Source organism: Canis lupus, chromosome 9, assembly GCF_048164855.1.
Source record: "Canis lupus baileyi chromosome 9, mCanLup2.hap1, whole genome shotgun sequence".
Lineage (NCBI taxonomy): Eukaryota > Metazoa > Chordata > Mammalia > Carnivora > Canidae > Canis > Canis lupus.
The window spans coordinates 27771710-27794808 of NC_132846.1; the positions used below are offsets into that span (position 1 = coordinate 27771710).

General features: G+C 38.9%; 1 protein-coding gene and 1 long non-coding RNA gene across 11 annotated transcripts in view; one reads left to right on the forward strand and one right to left on the reverse strand.

Annotated features, from left to right (window-relative positions):
• Nucleotides 1–23099, reverse strand: part of POLE2 (DNA polymerase epsilon 2, accessory subunit) — a 41779-nt gene that overhangs the window by 15892 nt on the left and 2788 nt on the right. For 2 of the 10 annotated variants that reach the window (XM_072838462.1, XM_072838461.1), the window contains exons 1-7: nt 15199–15299; nt 10658–10758; nt 9193–9268; nt 6682–6786; nt 6441–6534; nt 3400–3474; nt 535–642 (exon numbers count right to left, since the gene is read on the reverse strand). In XM_072838462.1, the coding sequence (XP_072694563.1) occupies nt 535–642; nt 3400–3474; nt 6441–6534; nt 6682–6786; nt 9193–9268; nt 10658–10758; nt 15199–15266 (627 nt within the window). In that variant the 5' untranslated portion in view covers nt 15267–15299. Of the gene's footprint in view, nt 1–534; nt 643–3399; nt 3475–6440; nt 6535–6681; nt 6787–9192; nt 9269–10657; nt 10759–15198; nt 15300–15540; nt 15563–23099 lie in introns of those variants that run through there. The other 8 variants (XM_072838467.1, XM_072838465.1, XM_072838468.1 and 5 more) reach the window with 7 other exon arrangements.
• Nucleotides 154–15788, forward strand: LOC140639919 (uncharacterized). The gene is made up of 3 exons (XR_012036567.1): nt 154–304; nt 13710–13925; nt 14789–15788. It is a non-coding gene; the product is annotated as an uncharacterized lncRNA (long non-coding RNA).

Below are 23099 nucleotides of genomic sequence, written 5' to 3' on the forward strand. Positions count from 1 at the left end.
TATAGTAGAAAATCAAATCGAACTCAGGAAATGTAATTTATCCTATAAGAAGCTAAAGTACTAACTCAGGCTCTTAGCAATGACTGTAGTCTCATACCATATTACAGCAGGTTCCCCCTTATCCACAGTTTCATGTTTCATGATTTCAGTAATCCTGTCAACCGCAGCCCAGAAACAGACAGTCCTCCTGAGGAATCGTCAGAAGGTCAACAGTAGTCTAAAGTTATATCATAATGTTTACATCATTCACCTCACTTCATCGCATCACGAAGGCATTTTATCATCTCAGTTCATCATAAGAAGGGTGAGCACAATATATTAAGATATTTTGACAGAGACTACATTCACATAATTTTTATTACAGTTTATTGTAAATAATTGTTCTATTTTATTACTAATTACTGTTGTGACTCTCTTACTGTGACTAATTTATAAATTAAGCTTTATCGCAGGTATGTATGTGTAGGAAAAAACATGACACATACAGGTTTTGTGATCATGGTATCTCCCCTGCCAGGTAAGTATATCACATACAGGTTTTGGTACTATCTGTGGTTTGAGGCATCCACTGGGGGTCTTGGAACATATTCCCCATGGACAGAGAGTGACTGCTGTGTTCTGAATAATGATAAGTGCATTTACCTTTAAAATACAAAAAAGAATATAAATTTTATTTATTTGGTCAGTATATGTTAATACACACATATATAATTTATAATCATACAGTTTTTGTTGTATTTGCAAAGATTAAGCCATATTATTGTATTATTATACAACTTAATTTTTAAAATTTAATGTCTTAGAAATCATTCCATTTAACTATGAATAGATATACTTCATTCTTTTCAATGAATGGAGATTACCTATTTTTTTTATATATATATATATAAATATATGTTATATATATATATATATATATATATACAATAATTTATTTTACCAAATTCCTATTAAAGGACACTTAAGTTGCTCCCAGTTTTCTGATAGTAAAACCAGTGCTTAATATTTCTTGCACCTCTCTTGGCCCACTGCATGGGTAGAACTGTTGGACAAATTTCTACAAATTCCAGAAACAGAACTGCTAAATAAAAAGGCATATAATTCTTCATTTTTATAGTAATTACCAAGTGAAACTTTTTTATCTATACCATCTTATGTTTCTTATTACAAATAATGCCTGTTTACTATAAAAATTTTTAATATAAAACAATAAAGTCATATATAATTGCATCAACCCATAGTAATCACTAACATTTGATATTAGATTTCCTCTTAAAAAACATGAACCTAACATCAAAAGGGGTAGTACAATGTACATGTAAAATAATTTTAAAAAATGAAATAATTAGGGATAAATCTGAAGAAAACAAAAGATATGCAACACCTGTATCCTAAAAACTGGGTTAAACAGATTTCTTAGAAACAAAACCAAAAATATGATCCATAAAAGCAAAAAATTAAGTTGGACTTTTAACAAAATTATGACTTAGGTTCTCTTCTTATTGAGAGAATAAAAGGACAACTGGGGTGCCTGGATGGTGTAGTCAGTTAATCATCCAATTCTTGGTTTCAGCTCAGGTCCTCATCTCAGGGTTGTGGGATCGAGCCCCATATCTGGCTCCACACTAAGCATGGAGTCTGCTTGGGATTCTCTTCCTCTGCCCCACCAACTCTCACTCTAAAATAAATAAATAAATCTTTCCTTTTTTAGTTTTAAGACTTTACCTATTTATTCATGAGAGACGCACAGAGAGAGACAGAGACACAGGCAGAGGAAGAAGTAGGCTCCATGCAGGAAGGCCGATGTGGGACTTGATCCCGGGACTCCAGGATCATGCCCTGAGCCAAAGGCAGACGCTCAACCGCTGAGCCACCCAGGCATCCCAAAATAAATCTTTTAAAAGAGAGAATAAAAGGACAACTTATAGACTGGGAAAAATATTGCAATTTACATTAAACAAATAAATAATTTACATTAAATAAGTAAGCAAAGCAGGAATACAAAGCTGTAACAAGTATTCCTGAGGACACAATTTTTGCAGTCAATAAAGGGAAATTACCATGTAGGTACCATACATAGCAGTTTAAATAGGTAAAGTTACCAACAGGAATACAGAATTAAAACAGCTTGGAAAGATTGAAAAGAACATAAATTACATAGATAAGTCTTAAAGTTACTAAAGTCTGGCAAAAAAAGAGAGGAGAAAGAATGCTTCTGTGCGCATCTGAGTTGCCATAGGAAACCTAATATACATAAGAAAACATATAGATGGTCTTTGGTCAGGAAATAGAATGCCAATCTTCTCTAATAAAAATTAAAAGCAGAAACTATAAATGTTTTCTCATTATGGTGCTACCACCCAACAGTGTTACTGTTTTAGTATTTACCAGACTACTCATCATCATGACTTCTCATCTTCTGCGGCAGAGAATGTAACCTTACAAGAGGCTAGGCCTCTTCTGAACCTGTATGGAACCTCAGAGAAATGGCAGGGTCTAGAAGTAGCAGAAGACGTCCCCCAGCGGGGCTGTGTATGCTGAGAAGAACAAAGCCACAGACAGGCTGATAGTGACTAGGTGCATTGTGTGAACAAAAGTGAACAAAGGGTATAAGAATATAAAAGTGGAAGGAGTACAGGTGACAGAAAACATTCTTCTCACCTCTTCCCCAGGCCCCAACAACCCTGTGGCCTGTCTGTGCTGTCTCATTTATCCTGTAAATGTTTTCCTTAGTGCCTCAATAAACTTTTTACTTCAGTGGACAGAGCACACTTTAGCTGAGTAAGTGTGTGGTGGTCACTAGAGGAGGCCTGGAACAAGGACTAGGATTTTGGAGTATGAGTGAGGGGAGGACACTGCCTTTCTGATAGCTGATCAGAAAGCCAATGTCATACCCAGCAAATAGACCAAGAGGACTAGAGATCTGTGTTGATGGCCAGAAACTGTCAGGGGGCTACCATAGTCTCAGGGCCTGTCCCAAAGATGGAATCTCTCTTTTTTTAAAAAAAGATTTTATTTATTTATTCATGAGACAGAGAGAGAGAGGCAAAGACACAGGCAAAGGGAGAAGCAGGCTCCACGCAGGGAGCCTGATGTGGGACTTGATCCCGGGTCTCCAGGATCACACCCTGGGCCCAAGGCAGGCACCAAACCACTGAGCCACCCAGGGATCTCAGATGGAATCTCTTTTAGAGATTTACAGGACCCAGGACACAGGGCATCAACTTTATCAACAGGGAGCATGAACAGGTCAATTAGCCAGTTAAACAGCTTTCAGTGATTCATTTTCACTTAAATTTCAATAAATTAGAATTAAGCAATAAATATTTAACTTGTATTCTTACACCCCCTAAATAACTTAACCTAGTTATTAACATTAACATTAACCTATGTTCTAACCTGGAATTTGCTTCCGGTTTCATCAGGGTGAGAACCTATTACTGGAGGAGTAAATAATTCATGTCTGTGGGTCCTCTATAAAAAAAAAAAAAGAAAGAGTCACATGAATTACTGAATCAGACATCTTAAACTAAAATTCATTACAATAAAATTTAAAAATTCATTGAAGTACTCTGACAAAACACCTTTAAACTAATGTTACTATTGCCTATTCTCAACAAATTTGAAAGCCGACATATCTTAATATACAAATATATAAATTCTAGGCAAAAATGTAATTCTGAAAATAAAAAAAATATTTAAAAGAATTTTTTTAAAGAGAAAGCTCTTGTGTAGCTGACAGCAGTGCAGTCTCGGTTGAGGATATGAAGACTACAAACCAAGTATCATCCTCAGAGCACAGGGGTTTATGAGAGACAAAAGTCAAGGGCCACCATACAACAAAGCACCCCAGAGATAAGGGGGTATTTAATGAGATCCTAAACACAATAAATAAGACTTTGCTAGTAAGAAACCAAAAGAGACTGAGACAAGACTTTTCAGGGAGAGGGAGAGATGTGTCACAAGAGAGTTATGAGAGTAAGAGTATTTGGGAAGTGATGGGAAGTTTAGTATAGTTGGCTCATGAGGTGTACAAAGCAGAATGTTATACAAAGTAAGAGATTAGCTGGAGCCTCTGTTTGGGGAACCATCTCCCTCGTCTCACTGTGGTCTATAGTTTAGGCAGGGCTGTTGTCCTTTCCCCCTTCTATAGAAGACCACTAAGGCTAAGTGAATCAAAGTATTCCACCCTTAACCAGTGAATGGTTCAGGGTTGAGCAAGTGCCCCAAGCTAAGAGCTGCTAAGAGGCTGTTGCTAGGAGCACTGGAAGAGTGGAATTCTCTTTCCAGGTGCTGTTGAGGCTACAGGGGCCTCTGTCATCTCATAAAGAGAACTTGTTTGAGAGTAAAATCAATTTTTAAAAATTGCTAGGAGATGGAAAGAGGAAGAAGCCTCATGACTTGTGATATCCTGGAACCAGCCATGCTTGAAACTGGTGGACTCCTAGACCTTTCCACAAACCAATAAATGTCTCTGTTTTAGTCAGTCTGAATTTCTGTAATCTCCAGTAAAAGAGCCCTGACAATATAGACTTTGTATGCCAAGCCAGGAAATTTATCTTCCAGGCAATGGAAAGCAGATATTGAAGTAGAATAATAATAAAATCAGATCTGCTTTCAGGGAGATAATTGTAATAAAAATGTGAATGGACTAAAATTCAACCCTTTTATTTCATAGAGAAGAATAAATGAGGCAAAAAAAAATTTTAAATGAGGCTCAGAAGGGTTAAGTGACACACCCAAAATAATATAATAGACTTTAAAATGTAATTTATTTTTAAGGGGCACCTGGGTGGCTCAGTCCATCAAGCACGTGTGACTCTTGATTTCAGCTCAGAGTTGTGAGATCAAGCCCTAAGTCAGGCTCTGCCTTCAGCACAGAGTCTACTTGTCTCCCTCCTCCTGCTCCTCCCTCCATGTTCTCTCTCTCTCTCTCAAATAAACAGATTTTTTTAAAAGATTTTTATTTATTTATTAATGAGAGACACAGAGAGAGAGAGAGGCAGAGACACAGGCAAAGAGAGAAGCAGGCTCCATACAGGGAGCCCAACGTGGGACTCGATCCTGGGTCTCCGTGATCACACCCTGGGCTGAAGGCGGCGCTAAACCACTGAGCCACCAGGGCTGCCCAAACATTTCCTTTTTGTTAACATATTATTCTACTGTCCTCCTCACTCAGACTCAAAACCATAATCATCCATTAGTCTTCATGCTCTCCCATCTCCTTCATATCCACTCAGTCACCATGAATGATGGCTCCCACTGCTCCAGTGTGGTCCCATCTATAACCCTTGCCACTTCCTTCTCCCTCAGCTGTCACTTCTGTCAGGACTAACACTAGAATCCCCTAAGTGTTCTCTCACATTCATAACTCTTCCCCAAATCTGCTGGTAGAGAAGTGCTCACAAAATCCAGCTGTGATTGAAGCTCCCTGGTATTCTAAGGCTCCTTATACCAAGAAACTAGAATCCCAACTACCAAGAATATCATCCAAGGCTCCCATGATCTGGCTCCCACTTGCCTTTCCAAACCCATCCCTTGCCATTCCTTCTCATGAGCCTTCCTCTACACACAAAATGAACCAACTGCTCATCTTTTCCTCCAGAGTTCATTCTTTCCCTTGGCTGTGTCTTTGTTCAACACTGTTACCACCACCTTTTCCCCATTTCCACAAGATCAAATCAAGCAAGGCCCATCTCAAGGCTTTCCCAATTTTCCCAATGAATACATTCTGTTTGTATCTCTTTTACAGCACATATAAAATTCTACTTTATATTTTGTTTGTGCAAATGTCCTTAACTTCAAAGATTGTAAGCTGCCAGAAGCCAGTTTAGTATAGTAGACAAAGGCTGGGCTCAAGTCAGACACACTGGATTCAAACCCTGTGTACATTTACAGTATGTGATCTTTGGTCAAGTTCCTAAACTTATATAGGTCTCAGTTCCTCATCTGTAAAATGAGGATAGTAGTGGAGCATCTGGGTGGCTCAGTCAGTTAAGCATCTACCTTCAGCTCAGGTTATGATCTCAGGGTCCTGGAATCAAGCCCTGCTTCTTCCTCTCCCTCTATCCACCAACCCCAGTTTGTGCTTGCTCTTGCTCTCTCTCAAATAAATAAATTTAAAAAAAAAAAAAATGATGGAAAAAGTGAGGATAATAGCATTTATACATACACTGATATTGTAATGATTAAATGAGGTAATGTCCATACACGCTAAACAGAGTACTCAGTATACTCAAAGCAGGCAATAAATGTTAGCTGCTATTTTTATCATTACAATTGTTTTCATTTCTGTTTCCCTCCATATGGTCTCAAACATAGACAGCCCAATGAGAGTCTACTGAATGACAAAAACTGGACTAGAAAATCCCATTCTTTAATTAACCCTGAGTCTCATCTAAGTTTAAACAGTCTCCTTCCCTTCTCCCTGCTCAGCTTACCTGGTGTAAAATGGTATATCGTTCAAGAAACAGCTCTGCTTTATCCCTTGCTGTTCCAAATAAATTTGGTGCAGGGTGGTTGGTCATTAATAGACTAAAAAAAAAAAAAAAAAAAAAAAGGAATGCCTATTTATAACTATCTCAATACATAAAGGTAGGCCAAAAATGAATCATGGCTATATGCCTTCTGAAAGAAATGTACATCTGAAATTAGCTTAAAATCAATAGATGGTATACTTACGGAAGAAATTTTTTTCTTTCTGAACTGTACACAAAGCGTGGAATATCAAATGCTCCTATGATATTGAAAATATGTTCTCTGAAAAACAGCCCACAAAACACAGACCTGATTTACTGAAACATAAGAATTTTAGGTGAGCACAAAAATTTGTATTATAATCTTATGGTATATAAATGTACTTTCCACGGGTCGTATACATAATTTCTTTTTTTTTTTTTTTTTTTTTTTTTTTTTTTTTTTAAATTTTTATTTATTTATGATAGTCACAGAGAGAGAGAGAGAGAGAGAGAGAGGCAGAGACACATAGGCAGAGGGAGAAGCAGGCTCCATGCACCGGGAGCCCGATGTGGGATTCGATCCTGGGTCTCCAGGATTGCGCCCTGGGCCAAAGGCAGGCACTAAACCGCTGCGCCACCAAGGGATCCCCGTATACATAATTTCTTAGAGTGTCTTAATCTGGGGGTAAAATATTCCTCTCAGAGACAAGAAAGCATTGCCAGTACTGTCAAACAAAAATCATCATCATCATCATCAAGTTAACTTCTAATTAAGGATGTCATCTGTTGAAAAAGAACATATATGTATAAAAAATTATATCCTGAAAGAAATCTCTCCCCATGGGTACTACTTTTATGAGCTGTAATATTATTAAAGAATATGATTCATTTCCAACAATTTTTTAATCCAAAATATTATACGAAAGTGTCCCAGGAACCAGGTATAAAATAGAAAAAGAACTCCCAAAATACTGGCCATATTCTTGATACTTACAGTGTTAGAGGAAGAAATTCAACAAAATAACTTACTTTTAAACACTATTAATAACATATTCATGTTTGAATGAAGTTTTTTAAAAATTTACAGCACTACTGCATAAATATTGCAAGCTAGAAAATCTTCTCTAAAATTTTATCTGTTTATCTCCCAAATTGAATATGGTAAAAATGTTCTTGCTACCCTTGTGGTAGCACCTATTATAGAGTAGCAGAGAACCAGTAGATTTGAAGAAAACCTGGATTCCAAGTACGGTTCCACCATTTTCTAGTGGATCAATCTTGACAGGTTATTGGACTTGTCATGCCACTTCTTCATCTATAAAAATGAAAGCCTCTCTTATGCCATAATATAATAATTTTCTGACAATTGAAGTTGCAAAGACTGTTTACCATTCAGTCTCCCTGGACCTCTGCATTGGCTAACTGTGGCATAGAAAGAAATAGTTAACATTAATCCCTACTTTATGATTATTATCCTTACACTTCCATACAATCATTTTGAATTTCTATTGATGGCTTTAGGGATATGTCATTGTACCCTAGTATCTTAAATAGTGTGTTTGCAAAGTTAAAATTAAAATTTTCTTCAATTTTCCTATTTACTCAGCAGCTATCATATGGCAATGACCCCTATCAGTGATCCCCATTGCCCCCGAAGAGGAAAAAAACTACTAAAGTTAATACTTTCTGTCCATTTTCCTTGTTGTCTTCCTCCCAGTTAAACTTTGTGACTTTTGGGACACCTGAGTGGCTCAGTGGTTGAGCGTCTGCCTTCAGCTCAGGGCCTGATCCTGGAATCTGAGATCAAGTCCCACATCAGGTTCCCTGCAGGGAGCCTGCTTCTCCCTCTGCCTGTGTCTCTACCTCTCTCTCACTCTGTGTCTCTCATGAATAAATAAATAAATCTTTAAAAAAATATAAAAATAAAAATAAAATAAACTTTGTGAATTTGGAAAGTATCATATTCAAAAGAGGAAAGGAAAGAGGGACACTTGGAAATAAAACCCAGAAAAATTATTGCCATATAAATTTCTAAGTTCCCATAGTTTAAGTTAGTGGAAAGAATCATAAAGGTTCTACCCTCTTTGCCATTCACCATGTGACTCAAAGTAAGTACTGAACTTCTATGGACACCACACTTTCCTAAGAGCAAAAGCAAAATATATTTCTGAATATTCAATTCAATTTATTGGCAGCATACAAAATATAAAGTCATATCCAGTGGGTAGTGGCAGAAGGTAGTAATGGTATAAACAACACTGTAATCTCAAATCCCCAGGAAAAAATAGTAAAGATGAGCCACTGAATAATGAGGTTTATAATGTATTAATATTATATAAGAAACACTAAAAAATAACCACTGTAAAAATACTGACCATTAAATATTTCCCCAAGAAAATCACTTAAAATAAGCACTTAATAGGGACGCCTAGGTGTCTCAGTGGGTGAGTGTCTGCCTTTGGTTCAGGTCGTGATCCTGGGATCCTGGGATGGAGTCCTACATCAGACTCCCCACATGGAGCCTGCTTCTCCCTCTGCCTATGTCTCTGCCTCTCTCTGTGTGTCAAGGAAGGAAGGAAGGGAGGGAGGGAGGGAGGAAGGAAGGAAGGAAAGAAAAGAAAGAGAAGAAAAGAGAAGAGAAGAGAAGAAAAAAGAAAAGAGAAAAGAAAAGAAAGAAGGAAGGAAAAAACTTAATGTCTCCAACAGAGGAGAAAAATTCATTTTATCCACATACATAGTTTCATCTACCAACTGACTGCATTCCTGGACTGCCGCTTCCACTACAGATCGTTCGATCATGTTTGATGACACTGAAAAGAGAATTTCAAAGTTCAATTTTAGAAACAGGCATAAAAATCACTTATTTCCACAGATAGCTTTTTTCCTAAAAATAATCTGTAAATACTAACTCTGAGATTCTCATTATATAGTTTTTAGGACCAAAAAAGGGTTGGGCCAGAACAATAACAAAAGCCATATCTCAAAAACCTTAATCTTCTACACTCAAATACTCTTGTAATATCTTAATACACAGCCAAATGGCTTACATTTCTAAATATTGTTTAATAATATAAATTCAGTTATATAAACGCTTCTGTAAACTCCTAGGTTTAAGAAGCTTACATTAGTATAACTTTCTATCATAAATGCTATGTTTCCATAGGCATGATAGTAACAGATATAACAGCTACCACTTCTTAAGCCCTTAATAAATGTGTGACACTATGCTCAATACTTCACAAGCATTATTCCATTAGATTAGATGTCCTTACAGATAGATTGTTATTCATATGATAATATCTTAAGGGTGCAACTTTGAGAGACTGAATAAATTGCCCCCAAGAAAACAGCTGCAAAGTATAAATGGCAACACAAACCCAAGCCTGATTCCAGAGTGGGCACCCTTGAATACTTTATGTTCTCAGGCAGAACACCATGTGCCATCTTAAATGAATATATACTACTTTTCCACAATTCATGATTTTCCAAATTTTCAACTATAAAGCAATTTTTAAAAGCAAAGGTATATTTAAAATTCTGCCTTTAGAATAAAAAATGAAACGTAATGGTAATTTCTCCTGTATCATAGAACATGTTTCCTACATAATTGAAGAAACTAGCATCGATACAACACCTGAGAGCAAGCCACACCTGCTTCTATCTTTCAGTGTTCTAGAAACACTGGCCATCTGTACTTAGAAGAACTAGAAGAAGAACATTTCTCTTTTGTGGCCCATGTTTGCAGTAAAAGTTTAAATATTTAACCAAAAGATCCCCTCAAGAAAGGCTGGAGCCAGAAGGGATAATTGGCCCTGCTCATTTACTCATTTCCCCCACCCCCCAAACTTTCAGGAGTACAGAACCCAAGTAAGACAAAGTAGTAGGCATGCTGAGAGACAAAAGTGACCATAAGGAACAGATGAAAATCAGAAGTCAAGTGCAGGATAGCTGGCAATGAGAGCTCCATGAGGGGGAAAAACTTTAAGAGTCTCTGGAGAACATCCCAAAGTTCTAACAGAAGCAGAGATTACCCGTTGGGAAGAAGTGCAACCATGAGTATGTCTCATAACGCTGGAATATCTCAATATGGAACTTCCACTTAAATCTATAAATCTAACTGAGGATGTAGAACAGGTTTTTTTTGTTTTTCTTTCTGAGGATGTAGAACAGTTTAAGAGCTATCAGAAAATGTTACTTACAGGGTTGCTTTTCAACTGCATCGATGATTTTTTCCAGTGCATCCTCAAGCTCTACTTCACTGATAGACTCAAGAGCTTCTGTCAGGTACTTAATGGCTTCACTGGGATGGAAAGAATAGGTGAGGCAGGTCATCGGTAACTGAGGCTCAAAGTTTAATGCCCCAAACTGGCACTCATCAATTTGGCATTAAAATTAGGATCTATTCCCTCTTCACTGTAAGCAGTGCTCACCCCTCCTGCCCTTTCTGAACAAATTCTTCTTTCTATTCTCTGCCAACATAACCATTCTTAAAGCCCCCCAAATCACATCTTTCTTTTAGGAAGCCTTCCTTGACCAGCCCTACCTGCTGCAACCTTCTCTTCCTTCTGGATTATTAAAATGCCTATACACCTCAGATCTGATACATCACAATAGCCTTTTACCATTTATCACCTTACATTTAAGTCATGACTTCATCTGCTTCAATGTGCTGAAGATAATGAATATTTAAGTATATATTTATTGATTTGACAATGCATTTGCTTAAAGTAAACTTTAGTAATTTCATTGTTTTCAATTTTAAAATCAGAAAATTAGACTAGGAAAAATTATGACATATGGATATAGTCACAGAAGCAACACTCACTGAAACCACAAGAATCCCCCTGCTCCAAAAGAACTCAATAAAGCTGAACTTAAAAAAAAAAAAAAAAAAAAAAAAAATCTGGCCACATGCAGAAGAATGAAACCAGACCATTTCCTCACACCTTACACAAAAATAGACTCAAAATGGATGAAAGACCTAAATGTGAGACAAGAATCCATCAAAATCCTAGAGGAGAGCACAGGCTGCAACCTCTTTGATCTTGGTTGCAGCAATTTCTTGCTAGACACATCTCCAAAGGCAAGGGAAACAAAGGCAAAAATGAACTATTAAGACTTCATCAAGATAAAAAGCTTTTGCACAGCAAAGGAAACAGTCAACAAAACCAAAAGGCAACCTACAGAATAGGACAAGATATTTGCAAATGACACATCAGCTAAAGGGGTAATATTCAAAATCTATACAGAACTTATCAAACTCAACACCTAAAGAACAAACAATCCAATCGAGAAATGGGCAGAAGACACGAACAGACATTTCTCCAAAGAAGACATACAAATGGCCAACAGACACATGAAAAAATGCTCAACATCATTCAGCATTAGGGAAATACAAATCAAAATCACAATGAGATACCACCTCACACCAGTCAGAATGACTAAAATTAACAAGTCAGTAAATGACAGATGATGGAGAGGATGCAGGGAAAGGTACACTCTCTCACACTGTTGCTGGGAATGCAAGCTGTTGCAGCCACTCTGGAAAACAGTATGGAGTTTCCTTAGAAAGTTGAAAATAGAGCTACCCTATGACCCAGCAATTGCACTACTGGGTATTTACCCCAAAGATACAAATCTAGTGATCCGAAGGGAAATCAGCACCCCAATGTTTATAGCAGCAATGTCCACAATAGCCAACTATGGAAAAGAGCCCAGATGACCATCAACAGATGAATGAATAAAGATGTGGTATGTACATACAATGGGCTACTACTCAGCCAACAAAAAAAAAGAAAAAAGAAATCTTGCCATTTACAATGACATGGATGGAACTAGAGAATATTATGCTAAGTGAAAGAAGCCAATCAGAGAAAGATAATTATCATAATCTCACTCATATGTGAAATTTAGGAAACAAAAGAGGACCATAGGGGAAGAGAGGAAAAAAAAAAAAAAAAAAAGACGAAATCAGAGAGGGAGACAAACCAGAAGAGACTCTTAATCATAGGAAACAAACTGAGGGTAGGGGTAGGGGAGGGGATGGGGGGTGGGGTAACTGAGTGACAAAAAATAAGGGGAGGGGATGGTGGGACAGGGTAACTGGGTGACGGGGAAGGGATGGGGGGATAGGGTAACTGGGTGATGGGGAGGGGATGGGGGGACGGGGACCGAGTGATGAAAATTAAGGAGGCCATGTGATGTCATGAACACTGGATGTTATAAAAGACTGATGAGTCACTGACCTCCACCTCTGAAACCAGTAACACATTATATGTTAATAATTGAATTTAAATAAAATTTAAAAAACAAAAAATAAATTTTAAAAAATCCACACGAATTGCTGATTTAGATACCAATAGGGCTCAGAATGAACACTGTCTAAATAATTAGCTAATTGCATGCCATTCTGTTTGTAGCACACAACTTCACACTTCACATCAATGTTATTGTTATAGTCATCACACTAATTGTTCTTAACTTAGGTTGCTTATTGATTGTTCCATGTGTAGGTATTACATCTCTCCAATTTATTATGAATGATGCACCTTGAAAACTGGAATCATGCCATCCTCTGCAGAGTGCCAAGCATTCTGAAGGTGGTCCATAGATATATGATGATTAAGTCTCTAAAATCACACACATTTTAAATGAGTAAATGGTGGGACAGCTCTTAGGACAGATCAAAGCCTATAGACTTATATAGGATCTGCCCCTGCCAAATCTCATAAAGCTTCTTGAGGGCTCTCCTGCCTCAGGGCCTTTATACGGTCATTTCTCCCCATTCTTTTCTTCACCTACAAAAGTCCTGTTCATCCTTGAACAGTAAGCTCAAACCACTTTTTTTTATGAAACCCTCCTTTAACTCCAAAGTAGTCACCTTGTTATACATTATCAGAGCGCCTCTATCCTGAGATCCTTTTCACAAGTGAAACTAAATAACTGTGAACTACTTAATACCAAGGTAGACAGACTTCTAAAAAAACCCCTAGTAATCCATGCTTCCTGGTATTCACATCCTGGCTACATCCATGTGTAGCCCTTCCCCTTGGTTATGGGGTGGACCTAGTAACTTGCTTCTAACAATGGACTATAATTAAAAAAAAAAAAAAAAAAGTAATGGATCATTTTACTGTACTGTAATTTGAAAAGTAAAATTTTTAAAACAATGAGATGTCATTTCCTTGATTAGGTTACAAAAGATTGTGACTTGGGTCTTGCTAATTCTCTCTTTTGCTGGCTTTGATGAAGGAAGCTGCCATGTTGGAGAGGACCACATGGTAAGGAACTGAGGGTGGCCTCCAGCCAACAGCCAGCAAGGCCTCAGGCCTCGAGTCCAAGTGTCCCAGAAAAACTGAATCCTGCCAACCACTGAATGAAGTTGGAAGCAAATCCTGCCCAACTGACATGTGAGATAACCCCATCCTGACTGCAGCTTTATAAGAGACCCTGAAGCTGAGAACCCAGGTAAGCCTACCTGAATTCCTGATCCACAAAAAACATGATAGTAAACCTGTGCTGTTTTAAACCTCTAAGATTTGGAGTAATCTGTTACACAGTAATAAATAACTAATACACTATCTGTTCCCCAATCTCCAGTGTCTTCCTTTCTCTTGTACTCCTTGCCCCTGCACAGTGATCTTAGAATAGATCAAAGCCTGTAAAGCTATACATGATATGGCCCAGATCCTGTTAAGACAGGATCTCAGTGTATTTCTGACTAAATTAATTAATGAATGACAGTTGAATACTAGGTCAAATTCTAGGGGAAAAGAAAGAAAAGTTAATTGATCAACTGCTCATATTTTCAAAATGTCAGGGATCAGTGGAACAAAATTCATTATTTTCTCCCAGGGCATATCCACTCTTGCCCTTGTTCACCACTAAGCCAAAAGCAAAGTTAAAGCACTCATAAAAATCATTATTTCAAAAATAAACAAAAACTCTCCGCACTGAGCAAGAGCAATTACAACCTAGTACCAAAAAAAAAAAAAGTATATTCCATATTTAAATATGTACCAAAACACTATTGTATTCTAAAAAACAAAACAGATTTAGTGAGAAAAATCTTAGAAAAGTGCTTTCTGTAAGTACAAGAAAACATGATTATGGCCAGGAAACCTATTAGAGAAGTTCTAAAAGGAATGTTTAAGGAGGGAAGTGGAGGGAGACCTAGGAGGTCTAGGAATGTGCTTCAAACTTACCCACTTTTTAACTCTATAGGAATTCTCACTCAGGAATAACACCTGATCCAAATCTGAAAAAGGGGAGGGCTCACAATTTTCACAAAATAAGGTGACAACTACTGACACGCCTCTGGGCTTTCCCAGGTCGCCCACCTGATGACTCACTAACCACGTGAAGTTGCGCTTATTCCCATTCTGCTAAGGCAGAGGCTTGGGGGCAGGGGGAGCTGAGAGCTGCCCAAGTCACAGCGCCCGTAAGCCGCTGCTGCGACACAGGTCGCCGCTTCTCCGGCTCAACGTGGCACACGCAGGAGGAGAGCCATACAGCACCCGAGAGAAACGTTTCGACTCCGCGCGAAGGTCGCGGAAACCTGAGAAGATACCGCAGCCTTTAGACCCTACAGACCCTACCAGATCTGTTTCGTTTCTTAAAGCTTTTTAAGGGTCTCTAACTTAAGGCCGAGCCACCCATGGGCGCGCGGCGCGCACGGCTGCCTGGCGCGGTCGCCTGGCCCCGGCTCTCCCGCTCCGTAAACTACCCCGCGGAGACTCACCCGCGGAGAAGCAAGCCGCGCAGCTTGAAGGCAGAGACCATCCGGCTTCGCAGCCGCTCCGGCGCCATGTTCGCGTTTTGGCGCCACGGCCGCGGCCCCGCCCCTTCCGGGACTTGCCCCGCCCCCTGCCCCGCCCCTCCGTCCCGGATCGCCCCGCCCCCTAACCCCGACCGGGCTGGTGACCCTGAGGCCGGGTGCCTGGCGGTCTGTACCCTGCAATCCTGTAGGCTAAAGGAGGAAACGATACCGCACTCTTGTTGCCCGAAGACCGAAAGGCGAAAGCGTCTTTTCCTGGCCTGTGGTTGGGAATGTGCTTGCCTATCCAACGCATCACTGACCTACCGTCACATCGCTGTCATCTTCAGGGACTCCCGTCCCGGCTCATCCCGAGCCCGGGGCCCCTATGTACTCCTGTTCTCTACTTCACACAGGCTCTGGAAATATTGTGGCGCCACAGGGTTTCCCTGACATTCCCTCGAAGTTGCTACAAATCCCTACCATTCCCACCCACCCTGCTTTGTATTTAAAGCTTCCTTTGTTCCGTGTGATGTCATAAGTGCTTGAAATGTATGAACTCTTGTGCTGCTTATAAAACCGAATGAGTTGTGTGCTATTTTTTCAACACCCTCATTTTACAGATGAGAAAACAGATGCAAAGACGGTAGATGTTTCCCTCAAGATGAAACATTGAGTAAATGATGTGAATTTACTCTGATTCCAGCAAGTGCACTGTTAATCTGCCGCACTTTAAAAACGCTTGCTTCAGTGAATTGAACAAAACCATGGAGTGTTTATAAGTGAACATGCAGCCTTATAAAACATGAGGACGATTTCTAAGTACTTTCAGCTTACATGATTGAGTTTTAAAAAGCATGGTAAAGGAGAGGACCTAAGAATACACACATGTATATGTATTTACTTGGGTTTGTATTTTTAAAAACCTGAGTGTGATACTAGACACTGAAAAAACCGCTAACTGTATCCATTTTTTTTTTTTTTAAAGTAGGCTCCATGCCCAGCATAGAGCCCAATGCAGGGCTTGCAGAAGGTACTCAGGACCCTGAGATCAAGAGTCAAAGGTTTAACCAGCAGAGCCACCAGGTGCCCAAAAAAATGGCTAACTGTAAAGGACTGGAGAGGATAAGGATGAAACTGAGGCTTTCTTTGTAGTAAAACTTTCTTTTCTTTAACATTTTATTTATTTATTCATGAGAGACACAGAGAGAGAGAGAGAGAGAGAGAGAGAGAGGCAGAGACACAGGGTCCATGCAGGGAGCCCGATGCGGGACTCGACCCCAGGTCTCCAGGATCAGCCCTGGGCCAAAGGCAGCCCTAAACCACTGAGCCACCCGGGCTGCCCTGTAGTAAGACTTTCAACTGTAGGCCTATTTATATGTTTTACATACTCAAGCAAATAGAAAAGAAAAACACAAATGTAAAATTGAAAGCACACTCAAATCAACACACCTACCTGTGCATTTAATTGGAAATATAACATCATAGAGAAAACTGATTATTGAACACGGTTCTCTATATATTTCCAGTGAACTATATTCTTTTTTTTTGGTATATTTTTTATTGGAATTCTATTTGCCAGTATATAGTATAACACCCAGTGCTCATCCCGTCAAGTGCCCCCCTCAGTGCCCATTACCCAGTCACCCCATCCCCCACCCACCTCCCCTTCCACTACCCTTTGTTCCTTTCCCAGAGTTAGCAGTCTCTCATGTTCTGTCACCCTCTCTGATTTTTCCCACTCATTTTGTCTTCTTTCCCTTATAATCTCTTTCACTATTTTTTATATTCCCCGTATGAGTGAAACTATATAATGATTGTCTTTCTCCAATTGACTTACTAGTGAAATATAATATGAAGACAAAAATTTTGAAAGGAAAATTTGAACTTATATGTCAGAAAGGTGAGGAAATATGGATCCCTGAGTGTCTCAGCGGTTTAGCGCCTGCCTTCGGCCTGGAGCGTGATCCTGGAGCCCTGAGATTGAGTCCCACATTGGGCTCCCTGCATGGAGCCTGGTTCTCCCTCTGCCTGTGTCTCTGCCTGTCTCTCAGTCTGTGTCTCTCATGAATAAATAAATGTAATCTTTAACACACACACAAAAAAGCTGAGTAAATAAAAATAGACATACAGTCTGATTCTCACTATTTGAAATAGTTATGTTCTATAAAGTCACCACCAACGCTGCATTAGTAATTACTTAGTCATTGCTACTAGAGGAAATGTAGGGTTAGGTTCTTGTGAGCCTCTGATCATAACATTTTCATCAACTAACCAATACATACCTTTGTTTTATGGAGTTTCTATTCCAAGACACCCTTACTATATGTCATTGATTTATTAACATTGAACTCAAGACCAACAGCACTATTATTTATGCCTGAAGGAAGCTTACACATGTATTTTCTTCTTAAGGCACATCAGTCCTCTCATGCCTTGGAACACTAGAAAGAACTTTAGTTCTATGTTTTAAACAACAAAATCACTATCAAAAATCATAAAAATTCAGAAAATGTGGTATTAAATGTACCTTAAAGAAGACACTTATGTATAGTAAGAGAGATGAAGAAAGAAATCAGTGTCACCTTGCTCAACCTCAGCCACAAACGTATGATGGGCAACTAAGATGTTTCACTGTTTTGTGCCTGTCTTCAAATAATTGTGACAGCCCCCAATATGATTTGAGAGTTACAGATAATTTTTATCAAGTAGGTAAAATTACAAACATGGAATGCACAGATAATGATCATTGACTGTATCTACTTAACCACTAGAAGAAACAGGAAACAAATGGTAATCTGTATGGAGTTAAGTGAAGGGAATAGGGTTATAAAATGTTAAAACCATCAGGTAAGAGTTTTAGGAAACAGATATTTGTGCAGTCCCAAAGTATTACCCTCCAGGTTACTAGCTGATAATACAAAGGAGAGAACTTACTTTTACAATGAGTCATTCAGAGGTAACCAAAAATGAGATTTAGCATCACTAAAGCAGGCTAATTTGAAGTTTTGTTACTGTTGTAATGCAATATGACATATACAGTGTCACCTAGGAATTATGCTTGCCAAAAATGTTAAGCTCAATTTAATCAAACCTAGATCTAACTTCTGGCTTAAGGGAACATGGAGGAGAGAAAACTAACTTAAATTACAACATGAGGAAAAAATCAGACAAATCCAGAATGTGGGACAATCTAAAAGCCCAGTGTCAATGCACCTGGATGACTTAATCGGTTAAGTGTCTGCCTTCAGCTCAGGTCATGATCTTAGGGTCCTGGGATTGAGCCCCACATCAGGGTCCTTGCTCAGTGGATAGCCTGCTTCTCCCTCTCTCTGCTGTTCTCTCTCTCTCTCTCTCTCTGTCAATTAAATAAATATATTCTTTAAAAAAAAAAACTGGCCTGTTCTCTTCAAAAAGTTAGTTGCATGGGAGGACAACAGATGGAAGCAACCATCCCGATTGTGGTAGCCAGCCTCTAAGAGAAATAGCCACCAATGATTTTTTATTCCTGGTGTTCATAACTTGTGTACTCCCCTCCTACTTTGAATATTACTGACCTGTATAACCAATAGGATATTGTAGAAAGAACTGGTCATAAAAGACATTGCTATTTCTGTCTTGCTCTCTCCTGGGTCACCAGCTCTTGGCGAAGCCAGCTGCCCTCAAGTAGCTTTATGGAAAGGTCTAGGTGTTATGATATCAAGGTTCCTGGCAACAGCCAGCACCAACTTGCCATCCAAATCTCCTTCACCTGGCTAGCTCATTGAGTCCTAGTATAACTCTGTGCTGATGACTCCAACATCTGTATTTCTAGCTCCTATTTCTCTCTGCTTCAAATCCAAGTCAATACGCCCCCAAATGAACTCACCATAATCCCTCCCAAATCTGTTCCTTCTCTCATGTTCACTACCCTAATTCCTCACCTCTTTACCCATTGACCAGGCCAGTAGGCTAGGCAGCATCCTTGACTCCTCTCTCTCCTTCCTTAGGTTCTACTCTTTTTTTTTTTTTTAAAGTAATCTCTATACATAACATGGGGCTCGAACTCACAACCCTGAGATCAAGAGTTGCATACTCCACTGACGGAGTCAGCCGGGTGCTCTGGATTCTACTTTTTAACTGTTTCTCAAACCTGTCCACTTCTCTCTGTCTTCATGACTAGAGGCATCACTCAGGACACCAGCCTCTCTAACCAGCAGTGCCTGACCTGCCAACTGGTCTCTTTATCTCTAGTCTTCTCTCAGAATAAACTTTCTAAAACATAATTCTTATGTCACTTTCCAACTTGAAACACTTCAAAAGCTCCCTAACGTTAGGATAAAGTGAGCAGGTTGTCTCTTTCCTCCTCTTCTTCCGTTTGCCAGGAACACTTCCCTCTCTTTCCCCCTCCATTTGCCTGAACAACTTCCACTTATTCTTCAGTTCCCAGCTCAAATATTACATTCTCTCAGGAACCTTCCCTCTGACTCTCCCAAATCTGAGTTAGGGGCTTTCCTGTGCAGCAGTAAGGTGCCCTGGACTTTTGCTGTCATCACACTTTCTACATAATAGGATAGTTGTCTATTTGGTGCTCTATAGTGACCACTAGACTTTCAGGCCCAGGAGGACAAGTGGACCATGTCAAAAATATAATATCAATATTACTACCAACAAGAAAATGATACAATAAGGGTGTTTTAAAAATATTTTTATTTAGGTATAATTTACTTTGCACATATTGGAAGAATGCAGTTCAATGAGATTTTTTTTAAGATTCATTATTTGAGAGAGCCTGCCTGTGCATGCACAAGCAGGGGGAGAAGCAGAGGGAGAGGGAGAGAGAATCTTAAGCAGGCTCCACACCCAGCACAGAACCCCAATGCTGGGCTCGATCTCATGGCCCTTAACCAAAATTAAAAGTTGGATGCTTAACTGACTGAGCCACTCAGGTGTCGAGTAGGTAAATCCCTTCTTTTCTTAAGACTGAATAATATTCCATTGTATATATATTTATATATCACATTTTCTTTATCCATTCATCCTTTAAAAATTATTTATTTATTTGAGAAAGAGCAAGAGAGAGTATAAGAGGGAGAGGGAGAAGCAGGCCCCCTGTTGAGCAGAGAGCCTGATGAGGGGCTCGATCCTAGGACCCGATCATTACCTAAGCTGAAGGTGGACACTCAAACGAGTGATCCACTCAGGTGCCCCTCTACTCTTCCATCAATGGACACTTACATTGTTTACATATCTCAGCTATTGTCTAATAATGCTGTAATGAGCATGGGAGTGCAGAGATAGCTCTTTGAGATAGTGATTTCATTTCCTCTTGATATATACCTAGAAGTGATATTGTTGGATCGTAAGATAGTTCTATTTTTAATTTTCTGAAGCACCTCCATACTGTTTTCCATAATGGCTATACCAATGTTCATTCCTAACAACCATGCAGAAAGGTTCCCTTTTCTCCACACTCTCACCAGTACTTATCTTCTGATGTTTTGATAACAGCCACCCTACTAGGTATGAGGTGATGTCTCATTGCAGTTTTGATCTGCATTTCCCTGATGATTAGTGATGTTGAGCACCTTTCATATACCTGTTCTCCATTTGTGTGTTTTCTTTGGAAAAATATCTATTCAGGTTGTCTGCACATTTTATAATCAAGTTATTTGTTTTTTGTTTGTTTTTGTAATTAAGTTGTATGAACTCCTTAGATATTTCACACATTAACCTTTATTGGGTATATAATTTGCAAATATTTTCTCCCATTCTGTAGGTTGCCTTTACATTTTATTGATTGTTTCCTTTACTGGGCAAAAGCCTTTTTGTTTGATGTAGTCTTAGTTGTTTATATTTGCCTTTGTTGCCTGTGTTTTGGTGTCATCTCCAAAAAAAATCACCGCCAAGACCAACATCAAAGAGCCCTCCCACACCTTTTTTTCCTAAGTTATACAGTTTGGGGTTTTGTGTTTAAGTTTAATCCATTCTGAGTTGATTTTTGTGCATGGTGTAAGGTAAGGGTCCAGTTTCACTCTTTTTCATGTCCTGTTCAGTCTTCCCAATACTGTTTATTGAAGAGAGACACTTTTCCCATTGTATATTCTTGGCTCCTCTGTCATAAATTAATTAACCATATATGTATGCATGGGCTTATTTCTAAACTCTATTCTGTTCCACTGATCTATATAACCATTTTTATGCTAATACTATATTGTTTTGATTATTATAGCTTTATAATATAATTCAAAATCAGGAAGATATACTTTTTTATAGTCATCAGATTGGCAAAATTAAAAAGATAATATCAAGGATTAAAAGCAATTGAACTTGTTATCCATTGGTGATGGGCATATAGATTGTTACAATTGCTTTGGAAAGCAACTTGGTATTATCCAGTAAAGTTGAAGATGTTCATACCTTATAACCCAACAAGTTCAATTCTAGGAATATTTTGTAGATTGAGGACTAGTTAATTACAGTTTTGAGCCAAATGTGGCCCACCACCTGTTTTTGTACCCCTCAAGAGCTAAGAATTATGGTTGTTGTTTTTTTTTTTTTTTAAGCGGTTAAAAAAAATCAGAAGAATGTTTTGTGGCACATATAAATTATATGAAGTTCAAATTTCAGTGTCCATAAATAAAGTTTTATTGGAACATTGCCAAGTTTGTTTGTGCATTGTCTTTAGCTATTTTCATGTGACAAAGGCAGCACTGAATAGTCCTAACAGATACTTTGTTGTCCGCAAACCCTAAAATATTTACTAATAACCTTGCTGTTATAGTAACAACTAGGAAGAACCTAGGTGACCTTCAACAGTACAAAGGATAAATATATTCTGAAATGTTCATACAATAAAATGTGACAGCAATTGAAAAAACAGATTTACACCCCTTCGCAAGCAAGTTAATTTCAGGCATATGTTGAGTGAACAAAAGCAAATCTTAGAAGAATATCTACAACATGATTCCATCTTAAAAAGTTCAAAAACTATCTATGTGGTAAAACTATGGAGAAGAGCTGGGGAATAAGAGCCTAGTGATTACTGCTGGGGGGCGAGGGGGATGAGGGCAAAAGGCTGAGAAGAAGCAATGGCAAAGGGGTTATCCTCTTTTTTTGAAGGAGTGTGGTGAGTACAGAGGTGCTTGTTTTGTCCTTATTCTTTTTGCTTTAAAATATTGTTTGTCCTTCCTTATTATGAAATACAAATCAATAAAAAAAAAACTGCAACAGCTCTGAAGGGAAAGTTGAGGCTTGCTCATGCCTTTCTGTTGTCTAATATTGATGGCGTTAAGACAAGAAGAAATGCTCTTAGATCTGAGTTGGGAAGTTTGGGATAGGAGTTGGGTAGCCTGAGTTCCTCTGAATGATAGAGAAGAATTTAGCATTCCTTGGGGACAGTCTTGGAGGGATAGAATAGTAGAGAAGAGTCAGCAAAAGGTTCTGAGACTGGGGACTAAGGAGAGAAGACCAATGCAAAGGTGACCAAGACTCTCTTCTTGACCAAACTCAAGTCATGCTCTCCTGAGCACTCCTCTCAGCTGGGCCGCAATCACAAATGATTTTATCCCCCATGCCTTCCATGTACACACACTTAGAGACATGAACATTAGCACAGTTTCTAACAGCTCAAGGCCCAACCTCTAGAACAACCCCAGGACCCCTTAGAGTTGCCTTCCTGAGAAAGCTTAATGCTGCCAGGAGAATTTGGTTTGTTCCAGTCCCAGCTCTGGTAGGGAGATAGATCCCGAGCCCCCTCTTACAGCAGTTACTTCAGAAAGTTTGCAATTATAAATACTTTCCCTGCCTTTGAGATGTAAATCTACCACTCCAAGCCGTTTCTCTGAAGATGGGAGAGCTGTCTTTTGAATGTTTATTCAGGGAGATATGCTCTCAATCCCAGTTCC